This window comes from Rhamphochromis longiceps, linkage group LG14 (genome assembly GCF_057381845.1).
Source record: "Rhamphochromis longiceps isolate RC_006_pf linkage group LG14, R_longiceps_female_GT1.1, whole genome shotgun sequence".
Lineage (NCBI taxonomy): Eukaryota > Metazoa > Chordata > Actinopteri > Cichliformes > Cichlidae > Rhamphochromis > Rhamphochromis longiceps.
The window spans coordinates 743,468-770,331 of NC_140570.1; the positions used below are offsets into that span (position 1 = coordinate 743,468).

The following is a 26,864-nucleotide window of genomic DNA, read 5'->3' on the forward strand; positions in this document are numbered from 1 at the left end:
ACAAAGCACAAAAATGAACTTCAAGGAAACACAAAACGCTGGGCCAAAATGACCCAGGACCATGACAATTGGAGGATTTTGTCGTTCGTTTTTATTCAAAAATAATATTTCAGATTTATCAAATAACCCAAAAATATACTAAATGTATTAATGAGACTCAATATGGATGGTATTGATTTATTTAAATGAGTGCAGAACAAGATCACATCATCTGCATACAGTGTTGGGGAGTAACGGAATACATGTACCGCCGTTATGTAACCCTGAGTAATTTCCTGCACTTATTTCCTGCCATTGAACGCATCACAAATACATGACTCCAACCACATGACTTTGCTCAGCCAATCGGATGGCATGTAGGTCATAGTAAGCCTGTCCCGGCTTCCTCCCGTCAGATGCGTGGAGGCAAGCCAGGTGACAGAGCTGTTGCAGGTGTGTATTGGCAAACATTTGCTTTTCCCATTTTAATGCATTTTTTAACACCAACTAACTTATGCAACTTAGATGCTGATTACTGTGAGCCAGAGCCATAGTGTTGTTGTGCACTGAACAGAACGGAATTGGCCAGGTGAACCTTTTTGGGGTATGAAAGAGGATGGCGAGCCAATGAACGGCTAGGAGCAGGACACATTCTGCAATTGACGCTTCCACCGGTTGGGTAGGAAGCTATCAAAGACAACGCTCTTTCCCCATTTTCCAAATACACTGACTTCCGCAATCATACACACCATTCCCTTCATTTATGGACAATAGCGCTTGGACATCTCTCATGGACATTCAGATAAAACTCATGGACTTCAGTGTGGATCAGTGGATTTGATATTAACATGTGTTGTTTATGGGGGAACTGGGTTTTTTTTTGAGACCCTGTATTGCTTGGTATAAGCCAGACAAATCTGCTTAGTTGTCTTTGTGCACCCTCACTGTGTTTTTGATTAATTGGATAGCTGCAGCAGGAGTGATTATTTAAGTTTTCCTTTTCTTGTTATTCATTTTTTTGGGGTTTGGTTAAATACATGGTACCTGCAAAACCATTTTTTGTGTTGTGTGTATTTATTAATTACTGCCCATCAGCTCCAGTAGCGTCCCTAAATCTTCTGATTAATAATAACCATAAAATTACACTCAATCCCTAGCCTGTATTAATTCATTAGCGCTACGTCAGTGTTACAGTTACGTATTTAAAATACAAAATATGAGTAACTGTATTCCGTTACAGTTACCGTTTAAAAAGGTGGTATTCAGAATACAGTTACTTTGTTGAAATAAATGGATTACACTGCTGTACTTTCCTGTTTCATATTGTCGCGGGTCAGGACTGTTTGGGTTTTGTTTGACAGCTACGTTCTGTTGTTCCAGGCGGCAGCGTTACGGTTGCCATGGTTACAGGGCAACGCTCTCTCTCTGCGTGTTTCCTGGGTGAGAGAGCGCCTTTTCGTTGTTGTTGTTGTGCTAAGCTAACAGGCAGAATGCTACAAGCATAGCTCTAAAGAATGTAGCATCATGGGCAGTATAGTCCGTGTTGCAGGGAGAATGGACTGCCATACACGTTATGGGTCTGTGAGCGCGAGGAGGGAGAAAAAGGGGAGTGGAAAGGTACGAGTTGTCATCGAGGAAAAACGGGAGCTGGAAGCATGTAAATATAATAATAACCACTGCAGCCAAGAAGAGTGCCTGACGAGCCCAGTTGTAAGTAAGCTATTAAGACTCGACTGTACACCGTGTTCCTGTTTTCCTCCGAAACAATAAGTTCCGTTGGAGCAGCCTTTCAACGCCTCTCTCTGTCTCTCGCAAGAAAAGTTGACCCACACAACAAAGTAAAGCTATTTTTCGGCTACGAGCCGACAGGGACCCCGCCGTATTAGTCAGAGGTCCCTTTACTACAGTTCAGAGTCGCGGACCTTCAGTAATAGTAATAAATCACACAGCAATAGTACATTCACGTTGTTGTAAAAAGCATGATAATATATTAAGTAATCCAAAGTATTCAGAATACGTTACTGTCATTGAGTAACGTAACGGAATACGTTACAGAATACATTTTGGGGCATGTATTCTGTAATGGAATACATTTTAAAAGTAACCTTCCCAACACTGTCTGCATATGGGGCAATACGGTGGCTACTTTAATTCCTGATATGTTTTTATGATTCCAAATTGCCATTGCAAGAGGCTCAATTGCCAAGGTGAACAAGAGAGGTGACAAGGGGCACCCTTGTCTAGTTCCACAATATAATCTGAATGGTGCGGAAAAAAGACCATTAGTTAAAATCTCTTCTTGAGGATTGGAGTATATCAACTGAATCCATTTAAAAAATCTGTTTCCAATACCAAACTTTTCCAAAACTTCAAATAAGAATGCCATCATAGCTGGACTGGCCAGCGGCCCACCGGGAAAATGGCGATTTTTTGTTTTTATGGGCTGATGGATTTTTTTTTTTTGTTTTGTTTTGGTTTTTTTTTAGGAAGGGTATGTATAATGAAAGGTGTTGGATTGGCCAATTGGTCATGATCGACTCTGGGCTGGACCAATTACAGCCCTCCCCCTTGTTTAGCAATCATGTGATTTTCGCGCATTGCAAGCCGGGAACTCGTGGCAAAACAATCCAAGTACCTGCATCAAATGCAAGCATTTGCAGCACCGCAAAACGTTCATTCTTCGGTTCCAATACCTTCTTGTTTTTCTTTGCCGCACAAAAAAGGTATGTACAAAACAAAAGGAGAACAATGCCGGTCCGTACAAAGACAGACTCGACGAAAAGACAAAGAAAAGATACGAGGAAAAAATCAAAGGAGTGAAAGGGTCAGACCCTTACGAGCACACAGAGGGACAAAAGACATCAGCGTGCTGCCCAACTTTCACCACGCTCATATTTATAATCATACGGTTCTTGGAGTGAGTGCATACACTCATGAAGTTTAATAACTTCAGGTCACTGCAACAAGCCCAGGTACAGTTTACCGACGGATGGGTGCAGGACCTTGAAATGCACCGTGTAGAAAGTAAAGACTATTGTACGTATCATAAGTTTACCAGTCTCACAAATCGTCTTCATAAATACACATTCGTTAACCGTTTATTAATAGGACCTTTGAGCTCAACGGTAATTAATTAGTAAATGGTAAATGGTAAATGGCCTGTATTTATATAGCGCTTTTACTAGTCCCTAAGGACCCCAAAGCGCTTTACATATCCAGTCATCCACCCATTCACACACACATTCACACAATGGTGATGGCAAGCTACATTGTAGCCACAGCCACAGCCACTGACAGAGGCGAGGCTGCCGGACACTGGCGCCACCGGGCCCTCTGACCACCACCAGTAGGCAACGGGTGAAGTGTCTTGCCCAAGGACACAACGACCGAGACTGTCCAAGCCGGGGTTCGAACCGGCAACCTTCCGATTACAAGGCGAACTCCTAACTCTTGAGCCACAATCGTAGTGGAAATAATTTCTGGTAGCATCACAGAAATGTAGCAGTGACAATAATACTGTATGCTGTAATCGTACTGGACAATTAGTGATACAAAAACCTGTTTTACCCTGTGAATAAAAGTATATGTTTTTGTCAATGTACCATAATAACAGAAGCGAAACGCAATATTGTGTCAGGACAATTCACTATTTATGCACAATAAACAAAGGAGCATAGCGCGACAATTTCTGTTCAGCGCCAGACTTGCTTGTAACCTATATCACCAATTATGTTATGAAAATGACGCATTAACTACAACAGAAGACTTGCCTTTGTGGAAATGCTTGGAGCAGACTAACCTGTGAGCTGGAGTGTTCTGGGACGTTATATTTGGTATATCCAGACCATCCGTCGGCTCTTACTTCGGAAACATGGCTTAAAAAATTTCTCTTCAACGATGTAATCCGATAAAAAAAAGATCTCTTTACCCGTCGGCTTCCCGTGGCTGTCATGCGACCGGCTATTGCAGTTAATAATACAACAGCTTCTTGCCATTTTTTGGGTTTCTTTTTATCGCTGTGTGACTGAGTTCAATTGAAAGCCTGCGTGCGCTAGTACCTCTTGCCACAAGTTCCCAGAATCCTTTGCGGTTTTACCCCTGAGTGACGTCACATTTTCAATCTTTATTCTGGTGGGCCGGTCTCTAGTCAAAGTGCCCGGGCCGATTTTTTTGTCCCGGTCCAGCCTTGATGGCCATTCAATCCTGTTGGCGGCTTTTTCTGCATCCATTGAGATTAACACATTGTCTCTGGTCTCTTTTTTCTCATAAATGATATTCATGACCCTCCGTATATTGTGAAACCCCTGCCTCCCATCAATAAAGCCGTTCTGGTCTATATTAAACAAATATGTAAGACTGCGTTCTTCCATTTGTGCAACATCTCTAAAGTTAGAAATATCCTGTCTCAGAGTGACGCTGAAAAACTAGTTCATGCATTTATTACTTCCAGGCTGGACGACTGTAATTCATTATTATCAGGAAGTCCTAAAAACTCCCTGAAAAGCCTTCAGCTAATCCAAAATGCTGCAGCAAGAGTCCTGACAGGGACTAGAAAGAGAGAGCAGATTTCTCCTGTTTTGGCTTCCCTTCATTGGCTTCCTGTTAAGTCCAGAATTGAATTCAAAATCCTGCTCCTCACATACAAGGTCTTAAATAATCAGGCCCCATCTGATCTTAATGACCTTGTAGTACCATATCACCCTATTAGAGCACTTCGCTCTCGCTCTGCAGGCCTACTTGTTGTTCCTAGAGTATTTAAAAGTAGAATGGGAGGCAGAGCCTTCAGTTTTCAGGCCCCTCTTCTGTGGAACCAGCTTCCAGTTTGGATTCAAGAGACAGACACTATCTCTACTTTCAAGATTAGGCTTCAAACTTTCCTTTTTGCTAAAGCATATAGTTAGGGCTGGACCAGGTGACCCTGAATCCTCCCTTAGTTATGCTGCAATAGACGTAGGCTGCCGGGGATTCCCATGATGCATTGAGTTTTTCCTTTCCAGTCACCTTTCTCACTCACTATGTGTTAACAGACCTCTCTGCATTGAATCATATCTGTTATTAACCTCTGTCTCTCTTCCACAGCATGTCTTTATCCTGTCTTCCTTCTCTCACCCCAACCAATCACAGCAGATGGCCCCGCCCCTCCCTGAGCCTGGTTCTGCCGGAGGTTTCTTCCTGTTAAAAGGGAGTTTTTCCTTCCCACTGTTGCCAAAGTGCTGCTCATAGGGGGTCATATGATTGTTGGGTTTTTCTCTGTATCTATGAAGCGCCTTGAGGCGACTTTTGTTGTGATTTGGCGCTATATAAATAAAATTGAATTGAATTGAACTGAACTGTAAAAAATGTCTGAGCCTTTCTGTGTTGACTGCGACATCACTCACGGCACATTTAAACAACAGAAACTAAAGTGCTTTAGAGACTTTCACACTGCAGGTTTCCAGAAAACACAGTTTCAAAATACATGAAAGCTGAAATCTGTGTTAACTCATTTTTGCTGCCTTTAAAGGCTAACAGTATCAGTACTGGTTTTGGTAATACTGTGTATGGCACAGCACTACTCCCACTCCTGTGGAAGCTGGTGTGAGTGCGTCTGCTGCTCCATGCAGGCAAAAAGAGAACATGGAGTCGAGTGGGGGTGTTTCTGTTAGTGAAGCATCACAAAGAGCTGCTCTTTTTACTTCTTACCTAGCTGATGTTGAGAGCAGGCTGCAGTCGCATTACATTTTGGACAAAATTAGTGAGAAGCCTCATTTTCAGCCATCCACTGTTGTAGACGGGTTAGCCACACACTTAGATCTGTTAGATGCTTGGGTGTAGTCTCCACATAAAACCAGAGACTCTGCTGCTGGTATTGATCTGTTGAAGAGTAAAGACATAAAAGTCAGACTGTCTGTCTGTACTTTAAACTGCATTTAGAAATTTAAAGCGTTTTCATCTTCAAATTTTCACATAAATCGAAGATCCAATGGTTCCAAACATTTTCCATCTAATTTGAACAAATGATTGATCATTCATCCATGTGTCCTGTATCTAAAGCTTTCCATGGGTAAGTTTGACTGCTACGCTAATATCTTCCCTTTGCCCGTACATTACTGTTGTCTTCTTACTGGGGAAGAAGTGTTTTCATTGCATATGTTGCACTTATGTTCACTTGTAAAGTTATACAGTATCCTACAAATGTGGCACACTACTGGCAGACAATCAAATCAACATTTAAAGTTGAGTCACACAAAACTACATAACTGACAGCAAAACCTAGAATCGAATGATAATAATCACCAGATTGTGACCGTGTAAGTCCTGAGACAGACTTGGATGGTGTAACATTCACTTGGTGTCTTGGTGTTCACAGCTCATTGGCCGTGTTTATCAAACAAACTGTGACTGACTTCTGCTCATTCTAGCAAATGTTGGTGTTGTGCAGTCACTTTAATATAAATATTACAAAACTCCCGATTGTACATGGGTCACTCAATCCCCACAATTTAAAAAAACAACAACCATGGTACAGTCTAAACTGCAAATGGATTGAGTTAAAAACTATTCAAACCTGTGCTTTATCAAAAATGTAAACAAAACCTCAGAAAGCTCCTCCTTCTTCTTCTTCTTTAAAAAAATAGCTTCCTACATCATCACACTTCACAAAAAGATTCTAACGCGTCCTCGCACCACAGAAGACGCTGGCGTGTGTGGATCTTGTTGTTTGGGTTTTCTCGTTGCATGGTAGAGTGTGATCTTTCACTATGTGCAGTAGATAATGAAACGTTACCCTGAGCCATGACTCTTAAACTGTGGAACTACTTGTTGTGCCACAGAGGCTCTTTTTCCACTTTTTTTAATAATCATGCAGACAAAGAACTTCAATGAATATGAAACATTTGTTTTTAAGCACTGCAAAACCTCCTCTCTCTCTTTTTACCACTTAATTTCTGTCAAACATGTTGCTGACATGAAAATGAGCATGTAGACTTTTCAAAGATGTTGTGTTTGTAACCTTTTCAGTTGGATAGCACTGCATTGTTTTCAATAACATTTCATAATGCTACCTTGGGGAAGGAGATCCAGGAAATGAAGACATAAGTTCATATCCATTAGTCCTGATGCATTAATGTAATGACTGCAACAGGCATTGTTTCCGTTTCCAAGGCTGAGAGAACATGCAGCTGCACAACATGAGGCAAACCTGAGAGTGTGAAATATCTGAATTTTGTCTTTTCATTAATTCAGCATTATTTAATGTCATTAATTTTTGGATTATGATATGGGGTATGCCAGTCTCATCCTTGATCACACAGTCTGGATACATATCATTTACAGGGTTTATTGCAATGTGTGATGCACAACATCAACATAAACTGTTGATGGTTACACTGTACCTGCAGATATGTCTATATCCTTTTGTGTGGATACTTGTGTTATCGTGCATTACATACAGTCCCTGTGTAAGCACCTCTTAAACTTATTTTATCTTTATTTTTCTTATTCTCTTATCTGAAGAATCTGAACGTAAATATCTACAAGCTGCCAACAAGTGATGCCCAACTGGGTTTCAAGATCTATCTTAGCGTATATTATAAACATGTCAGAAATAAAGTCAGCAAATAATGTGTATGAACAATATTTCAATAGTTTGTATTAAGGGCTGTTTGGATCTGCTGTAAATGTCCATCCAGACACCACAGAACACAGAAGTGCCTCGCCAGGTCAAAGCTGTTTTTGAAACATAAAGGAAGAATATGCAGGTGTTTATTTTTCACATTGTCTTTTGATGAATGTAGACCAGAGTCTGTCCCTTCATGGTGTGTCAAAATGATTTTAACCACCCAACTTTTCCTTAGGGAAATCAAGTGAGACCAAAAAAGACCTTAAAAATAAATAAATAAAATGTGCAGCAGTAAATGTAGAGATAATGTTCAACTGTGGTACTATCAACACCTATGGATGCGCATGTGCTTGCTTAGTGCATGGAGAGCTTTATCTGTCACACACAACAAACTCTGGTGAAAGTGTCATCTGAGTTTGTGCCTCTTTGGTAGATTAAAAAAGTAAATAAAGTGCCGCCCTTCGCTTTATAGTTGAGGCATATAAGTGGATGCTATAGGGTGCAAAAGTGGAAACATTAGAAAGAAAGTTTAAATAAATCTAGAAATCTAATAGGAATAAATGAATAAATAACTGACTACAAGAAAAATTAGATAAGTGTGGATAGATGAACTTTTTTGGCATTTTATAAATTGCCTGTATTTTATGCATTTTGCTCAAAACCTTTAAGTCTCCATATAAAACACAAGCAAAAAAACTTCTTTTTTTAACAAGCGATTTCAATATCAATCCTCTAAATGCCGAGTGGGGGACAATGTGTGCACTGCAGCAGCACTTAAACTCCACCCCAGCTGCTGCTTCCATCATGCCCAATCCTGCCCATTACACGGATGTTTTTCTTTCCCTTTTCATTTCTGCCATCCAACTCTTGCAAATCACTCAAGGCAACCAAGGAAGACCAAGGGTAAGACACACTACACTTACACTCACATAGATCACCCACTAATTCAGGCAGAGCTGTCCTGTGCGCCTGTTCAGCCGACACGTGTGATCATGTGCACATTTCAGCTGTGACCACATCCAGCAAACATTTCTGCCTTGAGTTACCATAACGGGTCGGTCCTCACGGCTTGATTTAAAAATAAATCAATAAAATATCACAATGAAATTTTGAGACGTAACTTCCCCCGGCTCGACGCATCCCTCTTCTTGAACGTCACTTGTTCCTTGTTAGAAGTTTTTTTTGCGCATTTGTGCGGCACAAAGGCGTCGTGTTATTGTTCTTATACTGCAGCCGAAACTGTTCTTATAGAATGAATCAGACAGACTATACGCCGCAGCAGATTCGCGTTAGTTTCAAAGAGCCAAAGTTGTTCTGTCCTGGCAGCGCTTGCACATTACCATCGCACTCTTGTCTTTTTGTACAATAAAAATTAAAAGTTCATATCTCCAATTCTCACATCTGCAGATTCCCAGTTTTCTCCTCCTGTCAGTTAAACTAAAATCAGCTGGTTGAAGCACAAGTGCGCAGAAAAAAGCGCGTTTGTTTGCGGTTTTCTTTTTATGCTCTTTACGTGTCGTGCAGATACTGAAGACGCTTTGTGACGCAAGTATTGACAAACCCAGTACTGAATGTGGATTTGTGTTCTCCTTGGGTTCTAAGGAGAACACAACATTTCAACATTTATGTTTAGGTCCTGATCGTACCTGTGTTGAAGTTACTGGGCCCTGTTTTCTCTGCATACTATGTGATTATGTGGTTGTATTAATGAGGAGACCCTGAACCCCCAAGCTAACCCATGAGCTACGATAAATGAAGGTGGCTGTAATAACCAGTCCCTCTCCATTCTGTTCGGGTTTAGTTTAGTCCATTCTGTCTCATTAAAATTCTACATTCTAGCCATTTATCTGCACCAATTACACACTGATGTTACGCGGTGCTCTGCTGACCAAAGCACATTATACAGTATGTCTCAAGCAATTTTTTCCATGCAATTTTTAAGTCTATCTAGCTAACATTCAGAGACAACTTGAGGATCAGTAAGCTGCCCAAGATTGGGCTCAGAGATTGAACCATCAATCTTCCAGTTTACTGGGGTGGCTGTAGCTCAGGTGGCAGAGCAGGTCAGCCACTAACCAGAAGGTCAGTGGTTCGATCCCGTGCCAAATATCCTTAGGCCCATCCTAACCCCATGTTGCTCTCCAATGCATCCATCGGAGTGTGAATGTGTATAAATGGTAGACTACTTAGCACTTAAAAGCTCAGAGAAAAGTGCTTGGGTGAATGAATTAGTTGTGTAAAGTGCTTTGAGTGCTCAGACAGAGTAGAAAAGCGCTGTATTTTTTTTAGATGACCTGCTTTGAATTCCAAACACTCGTAACGGCATTTAGCACAACCGCATCAGGCACGATTTTTAAACGTTTTTCCACGTTAAATTCAGCACAAGTTGCAATAAATTGCTTGGGGAGGTTACTTAGGAAATCCCTTTTTTAATTCTGCAAAGTACTAAAGAACATGTGTAGTAAGTTCTAAATGTCAGTTTTACAGCTTGAATTATTCCTTTTTGTTTATTGGCTCTCCTTCATGAAATAACCTTTGGTGTCATTTAAACTTTACCCAGATTATCTGAACATTGTAGTTCTTCACTTGGAGAAAAGCAGAGCATTGCTGCACTACCCCTACGACAATAGCACCATCCCTGCCCGCCACCATTATTGGAGGGCAGGGATACCTACTGAGCTATCCCTGCCCTCCAATAATGGTGGAGGGCAGGGATAGCTCAGTAGGTAGAGTGGTGGCCCCATGATCGGAAGGTCGGGGGTTCAACTCCACTGAATGGCTACCTTGAGGTACCCCTGAGCAAGGTACCGTCCCTACACAATGCTCCCCGGGCGCTGCATTGGTGGCTGCCCATTGCTTCACTGGGTGAATGGGTTAAATGCAGAGGAACTAGTTCCCTATGGGGACTAACACATACACATTATACATTATTATTTGCATATTGTGTTTTATGAATTATGGTATTTGTATAGTGCTTTTCTAGTCCATAGGACCCCAAAGCGCTTTACACTACATTCAGTCATTCACACACTGGTGATGGCAGCTACATTGTAGCCACAGCTGCCCTGGGGCGCACTGACAGAGGCGAGGCTGCCGGACACTGGCGCCACCGGGCCCTCTGACCACCACCAGTAGGCAAACATGGGGTTAGTATCTTGCCCAAGGATATTTGGCATGCAGCCAGGAGGCAGCCTGGGATCGAACCACCAACCTTCTGATTAGTGGCTGACCTGCTCTGCCACCTGAGCTACAGCCACCCCACAGCCACAGAATTAGTTGTCACCAGTTAGTTACCACCTTCAAATAATGTACCGATTCTGTTTTTGGGCTGTGCCACGTCATATCATCAGCATAATATCAATATATATTTGTCATATCAGTGGGATGGAGTGCCCTTGTGCACAAAACAACAAAACAAGGCCAGAAGTGTCTGAGAGTGAGAGCCACTGCACCGTCACCGTCTTCCACATGTAGTTTTTTGTGATAGTGCTTCTACATCTTCTTCTTCAGCATGTAAGGATAGACTAGAGCACTTGTAGCCATATGCGTCCGTTCTCAGAAGACGTGCAACCTTGTACTCATGTAGAAAGTACAGTAAACCTTAGCTGAGCACGCCTTGTAGCACAATCCTACTTAACCACACTTGATAATGCTGATATTGGGTGTCAAATTAGATGTGGATTAGATGTCACTGGGCTAAAGAAACAAAAGCACATGCATTTATGTTTTCCATGGCAAACATTGGATGGTCACAGTTTAAAAAATGTTTGCTGGGTTCACTCTTATTTGATGGTTTTTATATTCCTATAAACTACCAAAGATGTGTTGTGACTGACTAAATTCCTTTCATAATTCAAACTGTAAAAAACAAATGTTTTAACCCTAGAACACCATCACTAACGCTGGGTGATTTTTACCAAATATAATATACCCAACAAAAAGTACTTGTCATCAAAATATATAAAATATATGACAACACATGACAAATTAGAGTGGTTTTCTTGTATTTTCAGCTGTGCCATATCTAAGAAAATGGAAAAAAAAGTTTCATGGGGGGACCCTAAAAAATGCTCCAAAATTTCTGGAAAATTAGCAGTTGGAGAACAAAACAAATCCTAAACAAAAATATAATGATGCTGGAAACTTGGTCTTTGGTCCACCCATTCATGGGATATTTGAGTCTTCCCTGGTGAAGGCACAGTCTCCTTGACACGTGAACAGCTGCAGGAGAGAGAAACAAAAAATGGCATTTTTTGAGTGGGTAAAAATGACCAGTTGACTAAAAATTTTTTTTTTACCATATGAATTCACTTGGAAATCACCACTTGTTGATATTTATTTATAACCACTGCACTAAATAAGGATAACGTGCAAATTCCAGGACCACTCTTACTTACCTATTCCTTACATGCAGTCAGTACACACAGGGTAGTAATGGCGTGGACACACCGGTCGACGGCAGACATGGCACCTGTATCGCGTCTTCCTGTCCAAGCCTGTGGGGCAGTCAGCACACCTCACTAAGGGACCACTGCTGCCACTGGTCCTGCCTCACCTTCAAGAGTGCCAGGGGTAGGGATGTCGAGCACGCTACAGATCAGGACTCTGAGTTGATGTGACAGATTTGAAGAGGGGAGCCTCTGCTCTGCCCATGGTTTGATGAGTGCCAATGCCAAAGCCTGCATATAAGGCCTCTTCTGCATTTGGTTTTCACCTCTCTTCATTGCATTCTCATTGTGAATGATCCATTAGTTTATCACACCAGCATTGATCATGCCATAGAACACGCAAAGGGGCCATCTCTTGGTTTTTCTTCCACAACCATAGTGAGCGCACATCTGGTCAAAAGTATCGACACCTCCCTTTGTTTTGTTGTAAAATTCAATCACTTCGGGCTTACGAGTGGGTCCTATGCTTGGTTGTGTATGCATGGATGACAGGAGCAGTACAACCTTCTTTTTTGAAGCTTTGTCAGGGAGGAAGTACACCAAGGTTAGTTCTTTGGTAAAGAGAAATGCACTGGAGCTAACAATTGCCAAGTTAAACAAACCTTACCTATGTGTTACTCACTAGCTGGGATGCCAAAGACACTAAACCTGCAACAGGGTGACAGCTGTAGTTGAAGAGGGACAGTAAATATGGTGAGCCTGAATGTTGTCACCCTTGAAATGCGGCAAGATCACCTGATTTTATACACTAACACTATCACCGGGTGAAATCCACCCAAAACCTACTTTACCCTCTATCACTATTGCCGGGTGAAATTCACCCAAACACATGCCTGTAGGAAAAAGCGGGATTTGGGGTAGGGAAACACCCACGCCTTCAAAGACGTCAAAGACAATGCTGAAGCTACCCAGGGACCCACCACACTCAGACAAACGCAACATATTGAAAATTATGTAAATACATTTGCTCGGGTGAAAATCTCCCGGCGATAGTGTTCTAGGGTTAAGGTAAAGACTGGATAAAATATCACTGATATGTTAAAATAATAAATAATATTACAGATACTTTTTTTCTCAAGGCAACAGCATCACGCTTTCTTTCTGTTTTCTGTCAAACACTAGATCTGGAAAATGCAAGTCCCAGGGGCTCTTCTCTTCCTCGTCATGGGTAAGCTTACTTCACTGACATCTGAATATGTTAGACTATTTGAAGGATCTGTTTAGACATATAAATTAATACATAGTACGTGTAAATCTAGGTACTAGTGAATGAATGTCTAGTTGTAACACATTGCTTCAGTTTTAAAGGTAATTTGAAAAGAATTTCACATATTTTAACTCTTGGGCTCAACAACCCATAAGAACCATTATCAGCTGAAAACATTGTTTCCAGTCATAAGGGGCGATCGTGGTTCAGGGGATTGGGAAGCTCATCTTGTAACTGGAACACTGCCAGTTGATCCCCAGCTCTGTCTGTCAATTTTATATAAATGCAATCCATCATTATAACATTGAAGCAGACAACAGCCAATTCCAGGTCTCAGGGCCGCTGTACTGCAGGTTTTAGATGTGTCCAGCTGATTTCAACGGCTAAATGACCTCATCAACATGTCTTGAAGTTCTCCAGAGGCCTGGTGATGAACTCCTCATTTGATTCAGGTGTGTTGACCCAGGGTGAGATCTAAAACCTGCAGGACACCGGCCCATAGATATTCAGCAACAGATCTGCTGTAGTGTTCGAAGTCATTTTGCTAATCATAAGAATATGCAACATTATTTAGAAGCAGGCTTTTACTAGCAGTTTGTAAGGAGGCCCACAAGAAAATCTGAATATTTAATCAGAAATAAAATCAGAGTGAAAACTGGTGTTAGAAAACACTGGATGTGATTTTCAGCCCTGTGTCCTATCACAGATGACAAGGAAAAGACATAATTTAAACGTAATATTGTGCTGGATAAATATTTTGCAAATTGGAAGAAAAAAACTTTTTATCTTAAGTAAAAGTAATAATCTTACGGAAGTAGCTTCATATTCATACATCTGCTCACCAGATACTTCACGTTAATTACACCTCGCTAGTACTACAGGCAACAGGTCGAGCTAGTGCTCATGGTGAAATAGAATAGAATAGAATGGCTCTTTATTGTCACTGTTACAAGAAAGGCAGTTTGTGTATTTCACACACATGGAAAGATGCCAATAGCTTATGTATTTACAAAATAACACAGACAAATTTACATTTACACAAGAACGATATGTACAAGTTATATATACACCTGCAAACATACGGATACACTCATGCATACATGCACACATATATTTACATATATGTTCCAACGTTCCATTGATCGTCTGTCAGATGTTCCTACAACTTGATCTGAGTCCACCTGTGGAAAAAACTCAGTTAATTGGACATGCTTTTGAAAGGCACAGGCCTGTGTATATAAGGTCTCACAGTGGAAAGTGTCAGAGGTGTGAGGTGCTTGACTGGCAGGTCTGGAGAGCTGTGTGCCTTCAGTGCAGTGTTGCCAACTCCTCAGTAAGGAAAATCGCTTTTGGCTGTCCTAAAAGTCGCTAGAAGTCACTAAATGACATCATTGCCTAATTTGCATAATTGGTCATGCTAATGTAATTGTAACCTACGTTTTTGGAGACAGAAATAAAATCATGGAAGAGACATAAAGTGAGTTAAATGCATTTAGAATTTAATTGTCACCACAAATTAAATTTCTTTTAGCAATTATTGTTGTTTTTAATGTCACCATTCCAACCCTGCTCCTTTACCCGGGCCTGGACCAGCAAAAGTGACTCAAAGTAGGCATTCTGGGGGAGTTACTTTGTGTGTGTGTGTTTATAAGTAGTTTTAAACCTTGTGATCCACAAAACAACAAGAAAAGATTGCGTTACAGTCAGTGTGGGAGCAGCGGCTTCGCTCATGCGCGTTTCATTTGCGGTTTGGACGCAGGTGTGAACGTCTCCTGCCCTGATAGCAGCTGCGTGAGGACTATCTTCTGCCCATGAGTGGCACAGGCGAGGTGCCCACGGCAGCACCCGCTGCTTGTTGAGAGTAAGAGCGATACGCGCTTTCATGTCAAAAAGTTGTCATAAATAAGTCTCCAATAACAGTAGAAAAAGTCACCAGATTTGTGGCTAGTCACTTTTTAGGGAAAAAGAATAGTCGCTAAGTGGGTCTGAAAACTCGCTAAATATAGCGACAAAGTCGCTAAGTTGGCAACACTGCTTCAGTGTCAACAGTGTGGATTTTGGAGTTGATTGGGGTTTTTTTAAGGAGTGAGCGAGGTTTCACAGGAGAGTTGGCTGAGGGTAACAATCACCTGCAGGCTTCCTCTCATAATCCAGGGTATGGCCTTGATGGAAGGAGAAAAAATGAAAGGAATAGTATGGATGGTAGGTGAGAGGAAGTGATTGGTGGTCCAAGTGAAGAGAATGAGTGGGCAAAGGTGGGGAAGGGTGGAAACATGCGCAGAGCAAGTGAAAGGAAGAGGAAAAAGAGAGACGTGAGGGTAGTACAGAAGAAACCGATTTGTCAGAAGTAGAGCAGGGCGATATGACCAAAAATATTTATCACGATATACATTTGAAAATTTGCGATAACGATATAACTGATGATATAATTGACACTAGACAAAATGCTTTACAACTCCACAACTTTATTAGTGCAAAAAAACCCATCAGTGTATTTGCACTTAAACAAGCAGCTGTTTTTTATGTGCATTAAAGTTATATAAAAATGTAACAGTGCAAACTCCTCGCTGACAGTTTGACCAAAAGGCATTTCAGTGTAAACTGGCCGACATATCCTCAGCATAACCATGTATAATATCCACAAAACTTAAAAAGAGGTTATACACACACAATACGGTAACATTATGTTGAAGCACAGAACGTATCACTCCGCGAGGCTCCGCCTACGATAGCCGCAATGCTCCGACAATCTATCAAGCGGTGCGGCTTCGTAGCTTAGCAAAGTCGTACTGAAACATCTGACAGATTTTCGAGCGCCGTGCACATAAAATCGTTTCGAGGTCAGTAAACACAACCAGAGTTCAAACATAAGGCGCACGGGATTATAAGGGGCTCTGTCGACTTTCAGAGAAATCAAAGGATTGATTTTAAGTGCGCCGTATTTTCCAAACAACACAGTAATAACGACGGCCCGCTAGCATGCTCCACCAAAAATAGTGCTTTGTTGTGTATCTGACGGACGAAAGCTAAACCAGTAGTGATGTGCAATACCACTGATTTCCTTTCCGATCCGATACCAAGTAATATTCAGGGTGGTATCGACGATACTGATCCGATACCGATACTTTGTACAAAAACTTATTTTATTTATTGTATCTCAAATTATAGCGTCATAATGATTACAGGACATCAGATTATTTGTTCTTATCACTTAATAACGCAGAGTTCATCATATAGAAATAAAAAAAAAATGAAGTTGTGCCTATTTGAACACGTTGCCTGCCTGCAGCACTAAAGGACTCTGTGAGAGACGTCTGTCTCGCCCTAGCAGCACCTGTCCCTGTCCTCCTCTTCAGTTCGCCTCAACATACGTTCGTCATATTCTGTGATATGATTTACTCTGAGGTGTTTGACAAGGTTAGTGATGTTGCCACAACCATACATGCCAACCCTCCCGATTTTTCCGGGAGAATCCCGAATTTCAATGGCCCTCCTGAAAATCTCCCGGAGCCACCATTCTCCCGAATTTCTCCCAATTTTCCACCCGGGCAACAAAATTGGAAAACCATATTGCATATTCATAGCGCGGCCCAGCCAATTCCAGTTTACAACAATGGCGGCAGCTACTTAGTTTTAATATTACTCTTATTTCTCTTTCTGGGTCGCATTTTCAGGTGAGAATGTAGCTGTGTAAACTTCAAACATCTGAGCCGACCGACACATCGTCTTCAACCCCCCGCGGTCTTTCACTGCTCGCGTTAAACATGATATATAAGTCACTTTGCTAACTTAAAAATGTTCTTGTTTGGCTTTTTCAGTGTTTTATTTGTTCGTGAGTAAATCAGTTTGGCTGAGATTAAAGTTATTAGATTAGATTAAATTAAATTTAACTTTATTAATCCCTCGGGAGGGTTCTTCCGGGTTTTCACACAGCTGAATAAACATCAAACAGAAAACTAATTAAACAAAGTGTGAGACGGTCGAGAGTTTATGCCAGCGCCCGGTTATATTTTAGATAGCAAGGAGCAGACGGCAGAGTTTCACTCCACTGAGGGAGCTCGTGACGTACTACCCGGCTTTCTTTAGACCGCGAAGGGTGGGTCCTCAGGTGGAAGCAGCCTCTGAATTTGGACACCCCCGGTGTTTCCAGGCCGGCCAATAATAACGGTGACATTTAACGTATTTTATCCGATAAATAAACACTGTAAAATTATCCCCCCCCCCCCCCCCCCAAAACAGCCCTTTTGAATGTCTCCCTAATTCTGAGGTCTCAAGGTTGGCAATTATGGCCACAACACCTCACTTTTTTGCCACATGTATCGCAAACTGTCATGGTCCTGTGTCTGAGGACTCAGTGTTTTGTGTTTCCTTATGCTTTTGTTCATTCCGAGTGTGTATTCTGTTGTGATTTTGCCATTTGTTAGGTTTCTGTTCTTTGCCTGCCTGCTCCCACTTCTCTGTGTTCCCTCTGTCTGTCCATGGTGTCATTGTGTCTGCTCATGAGTCTGCCTGTCAAGTTCAGTGTCCTGCCTGGTTCTCTGTGTCTGTTAGTTTCCTGTTTTACTCTGAAAGTTCATGTCTCATGTCAGTGTGTTCAGTTTTACCTCTCCCCTGTTTCGTTAGCCTAATTGCTCCCAGCTGTGTCTCCCCTCTGTGCTCTGTTCAGGTCCCTGCGTTTTTGTTGCAAAACAGTCTGTGTGTTTCCGGTTTTACTTTGTAGGTCTCCCTCTCATCATGTCCATTAGTGTCAGCTGTGTCCACCCCTGCATGTCATCTCCTCATTACCTAGTGTGTATTTATAGTGTGTGTTGGCTTCTGTTCATCGTCGGATCGTCTGTGTTTCTCGGTGTAACGACGTCGCTCTGCATTCTCTGCTCCCCGTTTCATGCTTAGGTTTGTTATTTAGTTTTCCCAGTCTAGGTTTTTTCAGTCATTCGTCTTTTCTCACTACCTGTTCAGTCGCTCCACTTCTGCAAATAAAACTTCACTCTCATCACCAGTCAACTGCCTGCATTTTGGGTCCTTTTCCTCCTACACCACACGGCTCACCCCGCCAGCCGTGACACAAACCACGTCTCAGCTGTTTGTGGAGATAAAATACGTCCGCACAATTACACTCAGCCATTGTTATACAGCCGTATTTCGCACATGACTATGAAAGGCGGAAGAGGAAGTAGTTCCTTTGAATGTAGACAATCCGAATGTTATAGTTTCTTTCCACTGTGTTCCTGTTAGTGATAAACTACAAATTTACCCTAAATTACTAAAATATCGATATTTTAATGTGAGAATCGATTCTAGAACATAAATGTTTGATATCGGAGGAATCGATATTTCAGGATCGATCTGCACATCACTATAAACCAGTTCCACACCACTGAAGCTGCAGCATTTTTACAAACCAGTTCTGGTTCATCTGTTTCATTCAACGATTTGCTTTCGCCGCCATGCTTTTTCCGACGTGTGCGTATGAAAACAAAGGCACTGCGCATGCGCGTTTTACTAATATTCTATCGCGATATTTCATTTTTCTATTGTTGCCCAAAATTATACCAGTATTACCATGAACGGTATGATATGGCCCAGCCCTAGTCAGAAGACAAATCTGTAAATGTCAGTGCAAGCTTTGAAGAAGAGGGCGTAAAGAAAATCAATCCTCTTAAGTTGAGAAAAACACTTACAGCACAAGTTGGACAAATCAAAAATGCTAAGATTCTTGAAGATTGGAATCTGCTGATTGGTTGTAACACAGAAGCTGAGGTGGTAAAAGTGAAGAAACCTGTGGGGGTTTGTGTTAAAACAACTGTAAGAGTAGTAGAAAGAGAAATAATGGAAATAAAGGAGCCATTGTAGTAGTGCTGTTAAATGTAAATATGAAAGAAATGGGTGAGAATTTATAACTCAGAAACAGGGAAGTTAAAGGAGTAAGACTAATGACAAGAGGTCCACAGAGAGGAGAAACAGAACCTGTGGAGGTGGAATTTGAAACAGAAGAGGTACCACAGGTGATCTTCATTGGATTGATGCGTTTCAGTGTGATGGAGTTTGTACCCAAACCAATGAGGTGTTAGCAGCAATTTGGACATATTGCTAAGATGTGTAAAGGAAAGAGGAGATGTGTCCGATGTTCTGGAGATCATCAGCAAGGAAAATGTGGAGTTGGAGTAAAACCAAAATGTTGTAGTTGCGGAGGAGAACAGTGTTGCTTTTTGGGGATGTGAAGTGCCGAGGCAGCAGACAGTTGCTCAACAAACGAGGATCCTGCAGGAAGTGACAGGTGCAGAGGCGTGTTGTTGAGCAAGAGAGACCGAGTGAAAAACCCATGATAGGGAAGAAACGAGTAATGAAAAAGGCTGTGGACACGGTTGAAAGAAAAATGGAGGAAGACAAGAAGAAGATGGTGACATTTATTGTAATAAATGCAACATGAGTCCAAGACGGAGACGATTCAGATTATTGTGAAGGCGGCATGTCATAGTTCACCTGATATTCTTCATATCTAAACTGTAGTTGGGCAAGTCAAGAAGGGGAATGTAATGGTTCAGTTTATACCCATATTAATCCTACAGTGGAATGCAAGTCGTCTTTTGTCAAACGGTCAAGATTATAAACAGTTTATATACAATCAGACAGAAAAACATGGCATAATTTGTATACAGGAAACATGGTTGAAGACTTTTTTGGACTTTATTTGGATATACTGCAGTTAGATGTGATAGGAAAGAAGGGAATGGAGGCGGGTGTCACGGCGAGTGAAAAGAGCCGTGTAGAAAAGGAAAAGGAGGATCCAAACGCAGGCAGTCGTGAAGGTGTAAAGGTGATTTATTGAACACAAAAAGAGAGGCAAACGGCAAAACGGAGAACTAAACTATACTGGGACAACTAGACTACTGAGCACGAACACGAACCTGAACATAAAGGAAGGAAGACGATGGTACATGATGATGACGGCAGGGAACACACGGATGAAACATGGTGGATATGCAGACGGACCAGCAACTACAATGACAGAGGACACGACTTAAAATACACACAGAGAAACACAGGGGAATTACACACAGGTGGTGGACACAGCTGGGAATAATCAACAAGATGAGACAGAGGTAAAACTGAACACACTCACATGAGACGCAGACCTTCACAATAAAACAGGAACAAGAAACCATCACACTAAGACGCAGACTCGACAGAGAGAGACAGACAGAAAATGACACATGAAACTAAACCCACACAAAACATGAGAGCACAAATCTTAAACCCAAATAAACAGAAACATGGAACTCTAACAATAATAATAATCATCACACCCAAAACCACAACAATCATTCAAAAAATAAACTAACAATCAAAACTCAAAATACTGGTTCGAAACTGACCCAGAACCGTGACAGCGGGTGTGTTTCATTGAGTGTAGTATTCCATATAAAATAAGAGAAAGGGGATTTGGAGTATGTAGGAATGGAGGTATGGATTGGAGGGAAGGTATTTTATGATCGGTGCACTGATAATTTGTTTAGGGACGATTAAGACAACACCAATATGTGCTTTACAAGTACAATCCGAAGAATTGTTACAAGGCAAGTGTTAAAGGTTAATTATTGTATAAATTTGAAAGGTCATAATAAAAGTCATCGTATTAGAGAAATGTTAGAAAATTGTTGGGAAAGAGGAAAGGATAAAAAAGTAGTTTTGGGTGGGTTGGTGATAATGAAGCTGGAGCATTTAAAGTTTTAAAGCATTTAAAGAATTCAGTCAGACAGTACAGTGGCTTTCAGGCCTACGTGGACATGGCAATACATTAATGTAGGCAAATCATTATTGGATATAAAGAAGAGAAAAATTACAACAGATATTTGTCAAGAATGTTAGAATAGAATAGAAACCTGCAGTCAGTTTGGACTGAAGAAGTCACTTGGATGAGCGACGAAACGTTTCTTCCACTGAAAACGTCCAGATGAACAGAATCAACTGTTTTTACTTACCTGGATGACTGAGGATTATCTACAGACATCAGATTGTAACGAGGCACAGGTCTAAGGAAGGTTACAGAACAATGTCTATAGCCTTGAAGGTTTCAGTGAGCACAATTTGGAACCACCAGGACTCACTAGAGCTGGCTGCATGGCTAGCAGGAGGGACCAGGGTAGAAGGGTCTTACCCAGGGAGGTGACCACGAATCTAATGGTCACTCTCACAGAGCTCCATTGTTACTTTGACAAGAGAGGTGAACATTCCCGAAGGACGTCTATCTCTTTTTTTTGGAAGCAGAAACTGGGAGAGGCTGGAGGGAAAGACGTACACAGCAATGGACGGAGACATCCTTGATGATAACCTGCTCCAGAACGCTCTGGACCTCAGGCTCAAAGTTTGATCTTCCGACTGAACACTTTTTGGAATAAAGCTGTAACGTGACAAAATGTGGAGCAAATGAAGTGCTGTGAATACTTTCTGGATGCACTGTAGACTGTGGAGTTTAAATGATTCTCAGTTGGTACTAAGGGACCCAAAGTGTGTGCAAAGATTAACCCATCCCTACACAATTACACCATGAACACCAGCCTGAACTGTTAATGTAATGATACATGATATATGTGGTTTACACTGAGCTCTGAGCCTACCATCCAAATCCCACAGAAGAAATCGAGACTGCGTATTGTTTGCGTAACAATGCAGTTCAACGCCCACTCACATCTTGCATCAGGTGATCTCAATAGGTCCCGTGATAGATTAAGGCAAGGTCTCACAATGGTTTCACCCGAAACTCTGCTGATAAGGACCCATATCCCTTTTCACACCTTGGCTCATGTGATGAGACACAACTCCCACTAGGGCTTAACTACCTGGGACTCTCCACCATCCAGTGTTAGAACTGAAGAACCTCTTCGAATGAGAGGCGAAACATCTTCAGGAAACTTAAAGAAGTCCAGTCGCTTTTCTTTCCAAGCTTCTTAGACTACCATGACCTTGATAACTGAGACCCTTCACACACACTACTTCTGCCTGCAAAGCAAAATTGTCACGTCCAAATTTCCATTTGTGTTAATGTGAGATCTGTAGTGATTATGGATGTATTCATTCATTTTCTCACTTAAGAGATTGTCAGGTTTGCTGGTAACTTTCAGTCTACGAACAAGAGCAGCTTGAACCCTCTATAACAGCGGTCTCCAACCTTTTTTGCGCCACGGACCGGTTTATGCCTGACAATATTTTCACGGACCGGCCTTTAAGGTGTCGCGGATAAATACAACAAAATAAAACTAGTACCGAAAAAAGAAGATTTATTCATAACACACGTGAAAAGACCCAGGAAAACCGAGTTAACGATAAAAATGACAACAAAATAACGCTGAAAACTGATAAAAATCCTGAAAACTATACATTTCACACCTGAGCCTCAACTCTCGCGGTCAGGTACGAAACGACTCACGGACCGGTACCGGTCCGAGGCCCGGGGGTTGGGCACCGCTGCTCTATAAGAATGGAAACTATTGAAAATAAAGTTCCTGAACAGCTGAATGTCCTGCTTTTTTTTTTTTTCAAAAATCAAAGTGAGTTTTTTTGAACACTGAAGCAGGACTGGGCAGGACACCGGCCCTGAGGCCTGGAGTTCCCCACCCCTGCACTAAAGTGTGTGAGCTAAATGATAGTTCATCAGCACTAGAAGTTCTAAAGTTTAGTTTGGGGGAACTATTAGAACTGGAGTTTTGTATATACATCTGAAGAACGCCTTGACTGTGACTGTGTATGACATGATGTATCCAAACATCTGATTACAGGCTCTATCTCTGCCAAAAAGGTGGGGGATTTTGGTGTGTTTACTGCTTGCATCGACACAAAGGAAAATAACAGTCTCAGGTTCGAGCTTTCAGTGTTAATGCCACTATCACATCGAATGCATATGCTGTACTGAACCCTAACATTAAATGGAGTGTGCCTTATATTAACCATACCATTTGATCTTTTCAAAGATTGCAGTGCTACTATCAAGACTGTTCACAACCTCCCTATAAGCCCTTCAGCTGTGAATTCAAGACATCGAATGGAGGTATACTGGCTACAATGAAAAACACGATGTGCAAGAATTACACTGTCCCATTAACAGAACACAGTCCTAGCGAGTTGCAAGAGACTGGTAATGTGACAAACTTCACATGCACACTGACAAGAAACAAGAGGACTGAAACGAAGAATATCACCATAGACTACAAGACACACAAAGAAAAACGTAAGTATTCATTACACAGCAGCCCAACTCTGCCCCCAGATTTCTTAGCAAGATGTTCTTGTCCCGGTGTGCCAACATTTTATTCACCAGATAACCCAGAATGGGTTCCATGGTTAGGAGAGAAATGTAATACTTTTGCAAAGGAGATCAACTAATCAATAATCATTACTTTAAAGATGCAACGCAGTTGTAAAAAGCCTAGTTGGAACTACCACAAAGGTCATTTTGAGCACCTTGGGAAGTGTTGAATGCCCGTTTATAGACAGACATTGTCCACTTTGGGATTGCATGTGTGCAAAATTTCACAAGCATATAGCCACCTTTAAACTGATGAGCAAATTTCACAGGTGGGTAGAGACAGAGACTCATAGCGAGGATTTAGTTCAGCAGGTGATCATTTAAAGGTCAGTGGCCCAGCCAGTCTTAAATCTTCACTGTAATCAAAATACAAGAGAAAGTGATTTATTTCCTGATTTCCTGTTGCTATAAATTGCTAATACTACCCAGTCATATGCAAAATGTTAACAAATAGTTTTTCATCCATTGTGGGTTTTTTGTTTTGCTTTTGTTGATTTGTTTATTTCCATTGTAAAAACTTACAATAGCTAAAACTGGAAAATGAAATCAATATTTTGTGCCAGTATTGAGCCCCAACTGTGCTTGTCAGTGTAATAATTTTGCTTAATTGACACAAATATCAAAGTAAGTTGATGCTTGCCGGTGTCCTAGTATTTAAAATGGATTTATCAATAATTATTATGTAAAAATTTTTGAAAAGTGCTCTAATGCAGCGGTCCCCAACCTTTTTTGCACCACGGACCGGTTTATGCCCGACAATATTTTCACGGACCGGCCTTTAAGGTGTCGCGGATAAATACAACAAAATAAAACTAGCACCGAAAAAAGAAGATTTATTCATAACACACTGAAAAGACCCAGGAAAACCGAGTAAACCATAAAAACGATAACAAAGTAACGCTGAAAACCAATAAAACCCTGAAAACCATACATTTCACACCTGAGCCTCAACTCTCGTGGCCCGGTATCAAACGACTCACGGACCGGTACCGGTCCGAGGCCCGGGGGTTGGGGACCGCTGCTCTAATGCATCCAAAGCATTTTGAATATGTTCTAGGCTTTAGGGGACGATGGTTAGCATACAGTTGACAATTTCCTGGCAAACCAGCTTCCAGTTTGGATTCAGGAGACAGACACTATCTCTACTTTTAAAATTCAAACTTTCCTTTTTGCTAAAGCATATAGTTAGGGCTGGACCAGGTGACCCTGAATCCTCCCTTAGTTATGCTGCAATAGACGTAGGCTGCCGGGGGATTCCCATGATGCACTGGGTGTTTCTTCTTCACTCACTATGTGTTAATAGACTTCTCTGCTGAATCGTACTTGTTATTAATCTCTGTCTCTCTTCCACAGCATGTCTTTATCCTGTCTTCCTTCTCAGATGGCGCCGCCCCTCCAGGTTTCTTCCTGTTAAAAGGGAGTTTTTCCTTCCCACTGTCACCAAAGTGCTTGGTCATAGGGGGTCATATGATTGTTGGGTTTTCTCTGTATGTATTATTGTAGGGTCGACCTTACAATATAAAGCTCCTTGAGGCGACTGTTGTTGCAATTTGGCGCTGTATAAATAAAATAAAATTGAATTGAAAAATAGCACACTCGATAATTAATCAGATATCAAAGAAAATAACTGCCAGGTTTAACAATTCTGAATAACTAGTGCTTGCAATGTTACTGATTTATTTATTTTTAATACATCTTTACAGTAGAATAGATCTGCAGGTGAGAGACAGAATTTGTGGTTAAAATAATCTAAAATAAATGAGCTCATGTCTTTTTCTAATCACGTTTCCTCGATCCTAAAGCTTGCCAGATACAACACTGAAATGAATATGAGTGTTGTCCACTCATGCATGGTGTGGAGTGCCGCAGTTGAATCCATGCAACTTGATGTGTCAAGAGAACAGATCAAAGAAGTTAAAAGAACTCGAGCTCAATAAAAGTGCAGTTAATTCATTCAAACTGCAGCAGAAAGTGTTAACTGTGTAGCAGACGCATCACTGTCAGGCTCCATCAAACAGGATGAGACAAGTTGTGCTCTTCTTATCCTTACAGAACGAGTCCCAAAGTGCTGTGCTGCAAGCCCAACCTCCCTGTGGCCTGTGGTGCTCCTCACTCTGTGGAGAGTCGTTGACTCCTGATGAAGCAAGCATGAAGGAGGGTCTCTGAACGCTTTGACTAACACAGATGTATCTGTTCCATTTAGGCATTTTGAAATTTAAGAAACTTTCTTAAATACATTTCTATGCAGGCTTCCATTACTTGCCTGATCCCCAAGTACATGCAATAATGCAGTATGTTAACATATAAACTGAATTCCAACTATGATATATGATAATATGATATATTAAAGACTTATGAATTAAAAGCATTAACTCACTTCCGCTGTATCATTATTGCTTTGTTTTTTAATAGGACGTTTGGGCGTCATTGAAACCAGCTCCTGCTGCACATCGCAACACAGTATTCAAAAGCACCTTAGTTTTCCAGCATTAAGAGTTTGTGGGAAAACATAGATGTGAGGATAGGGAAGCTCAGCGTCATAAAGATCTGATAGGAAGGAAAATGAGTTCACTGAGTGGGCGAAGCTGTATTTTTGTCCTTCTGTGAGCTCCAAAGATATTGGGACACTGTGCAAAATGGAAATAAAAACAATGCAATGATCAGCAAATCTTAGAAACCCATATTTTATTTACAGTACAGCATAAAATATACACCAGATGTTTAAACTGAGACATCATACTATAGCAGGAAATTTGCATATTTTAAATTTGATGCCAGCAATACGTCATAAATAAACTTCCAGAAGTCTCTTATGGACTGTTGTTAAAAGACGAGAGGATAATTGCTGCACTGAATATAATATGGCTATGTGGGATTCTGTTTTATTACACAGTGTTCCAGCTTTCACTGTGGGTCATGATATTCACTGTTCTCTGGGCTTCTTGCAACCTTTCATGAAAGCACTGAGTCTAATTCTTACCTTTGTGTAGTACAGAAACTGACGTTTGATTTTTCTTGGTAAATTCCTCTAAGCCAGATTGTTGATTGTTAGTAGGTAATTACTCTTAGCCTTTGCCTTTACAGCATGACTGCCATGCAGAAGTGTTTCTCTGTGTAACCCTGAATTGACTTAAAAAATAAATCTAGAAAAGAAAGGCATGTTCTGCAAAACACTGGGGGGAGGGGGCTGGAAACATAAGTAACTACTGGATTGTGACTGTAGATTTAAGTATGTCCTGTGGAAGGCAGGATGGGACCTGCTGGTTCTGTCACACAGTCAAAATGATCCGGCTCTTGCTCTCCAGCTTCACAGGGCTAAAGTGTAGC

At 41.3% G+C, this 26,864-nt stretch overlaps 1 protein-coding gene across 1 annotated transcript; it reads left to right on the top strand.

Annotated features, from left to right (window-relative positions):
- The first annotated feature begins 8,375 nt into the window (after positions 1-8,375).
- LOC146653347 (uncharacterized) lies at positions 8,376-25,864 on the top strand. Its single transcript, XM_085429109.1, has 5 exons — positions 8,376-8,482; positions 13,150-13,195; positions 23,011-23,089; positions 23,203-23,459; positions 25,590-25,864. Exons 1-5 carry the CDS (start codon positions 8,384-8,386, stop codon positions 25,673-25,675), a joined length of 567 nt encoding a protein of 188 aa, XP_085285235.1. The 5' UTR covers positions 8,376-8,383; the 3' UTR covers positions 25,676-25,864.
- The last annotated feature ends 1,000 nt before the right edge of the window (positions 25,865-26,864 follow it).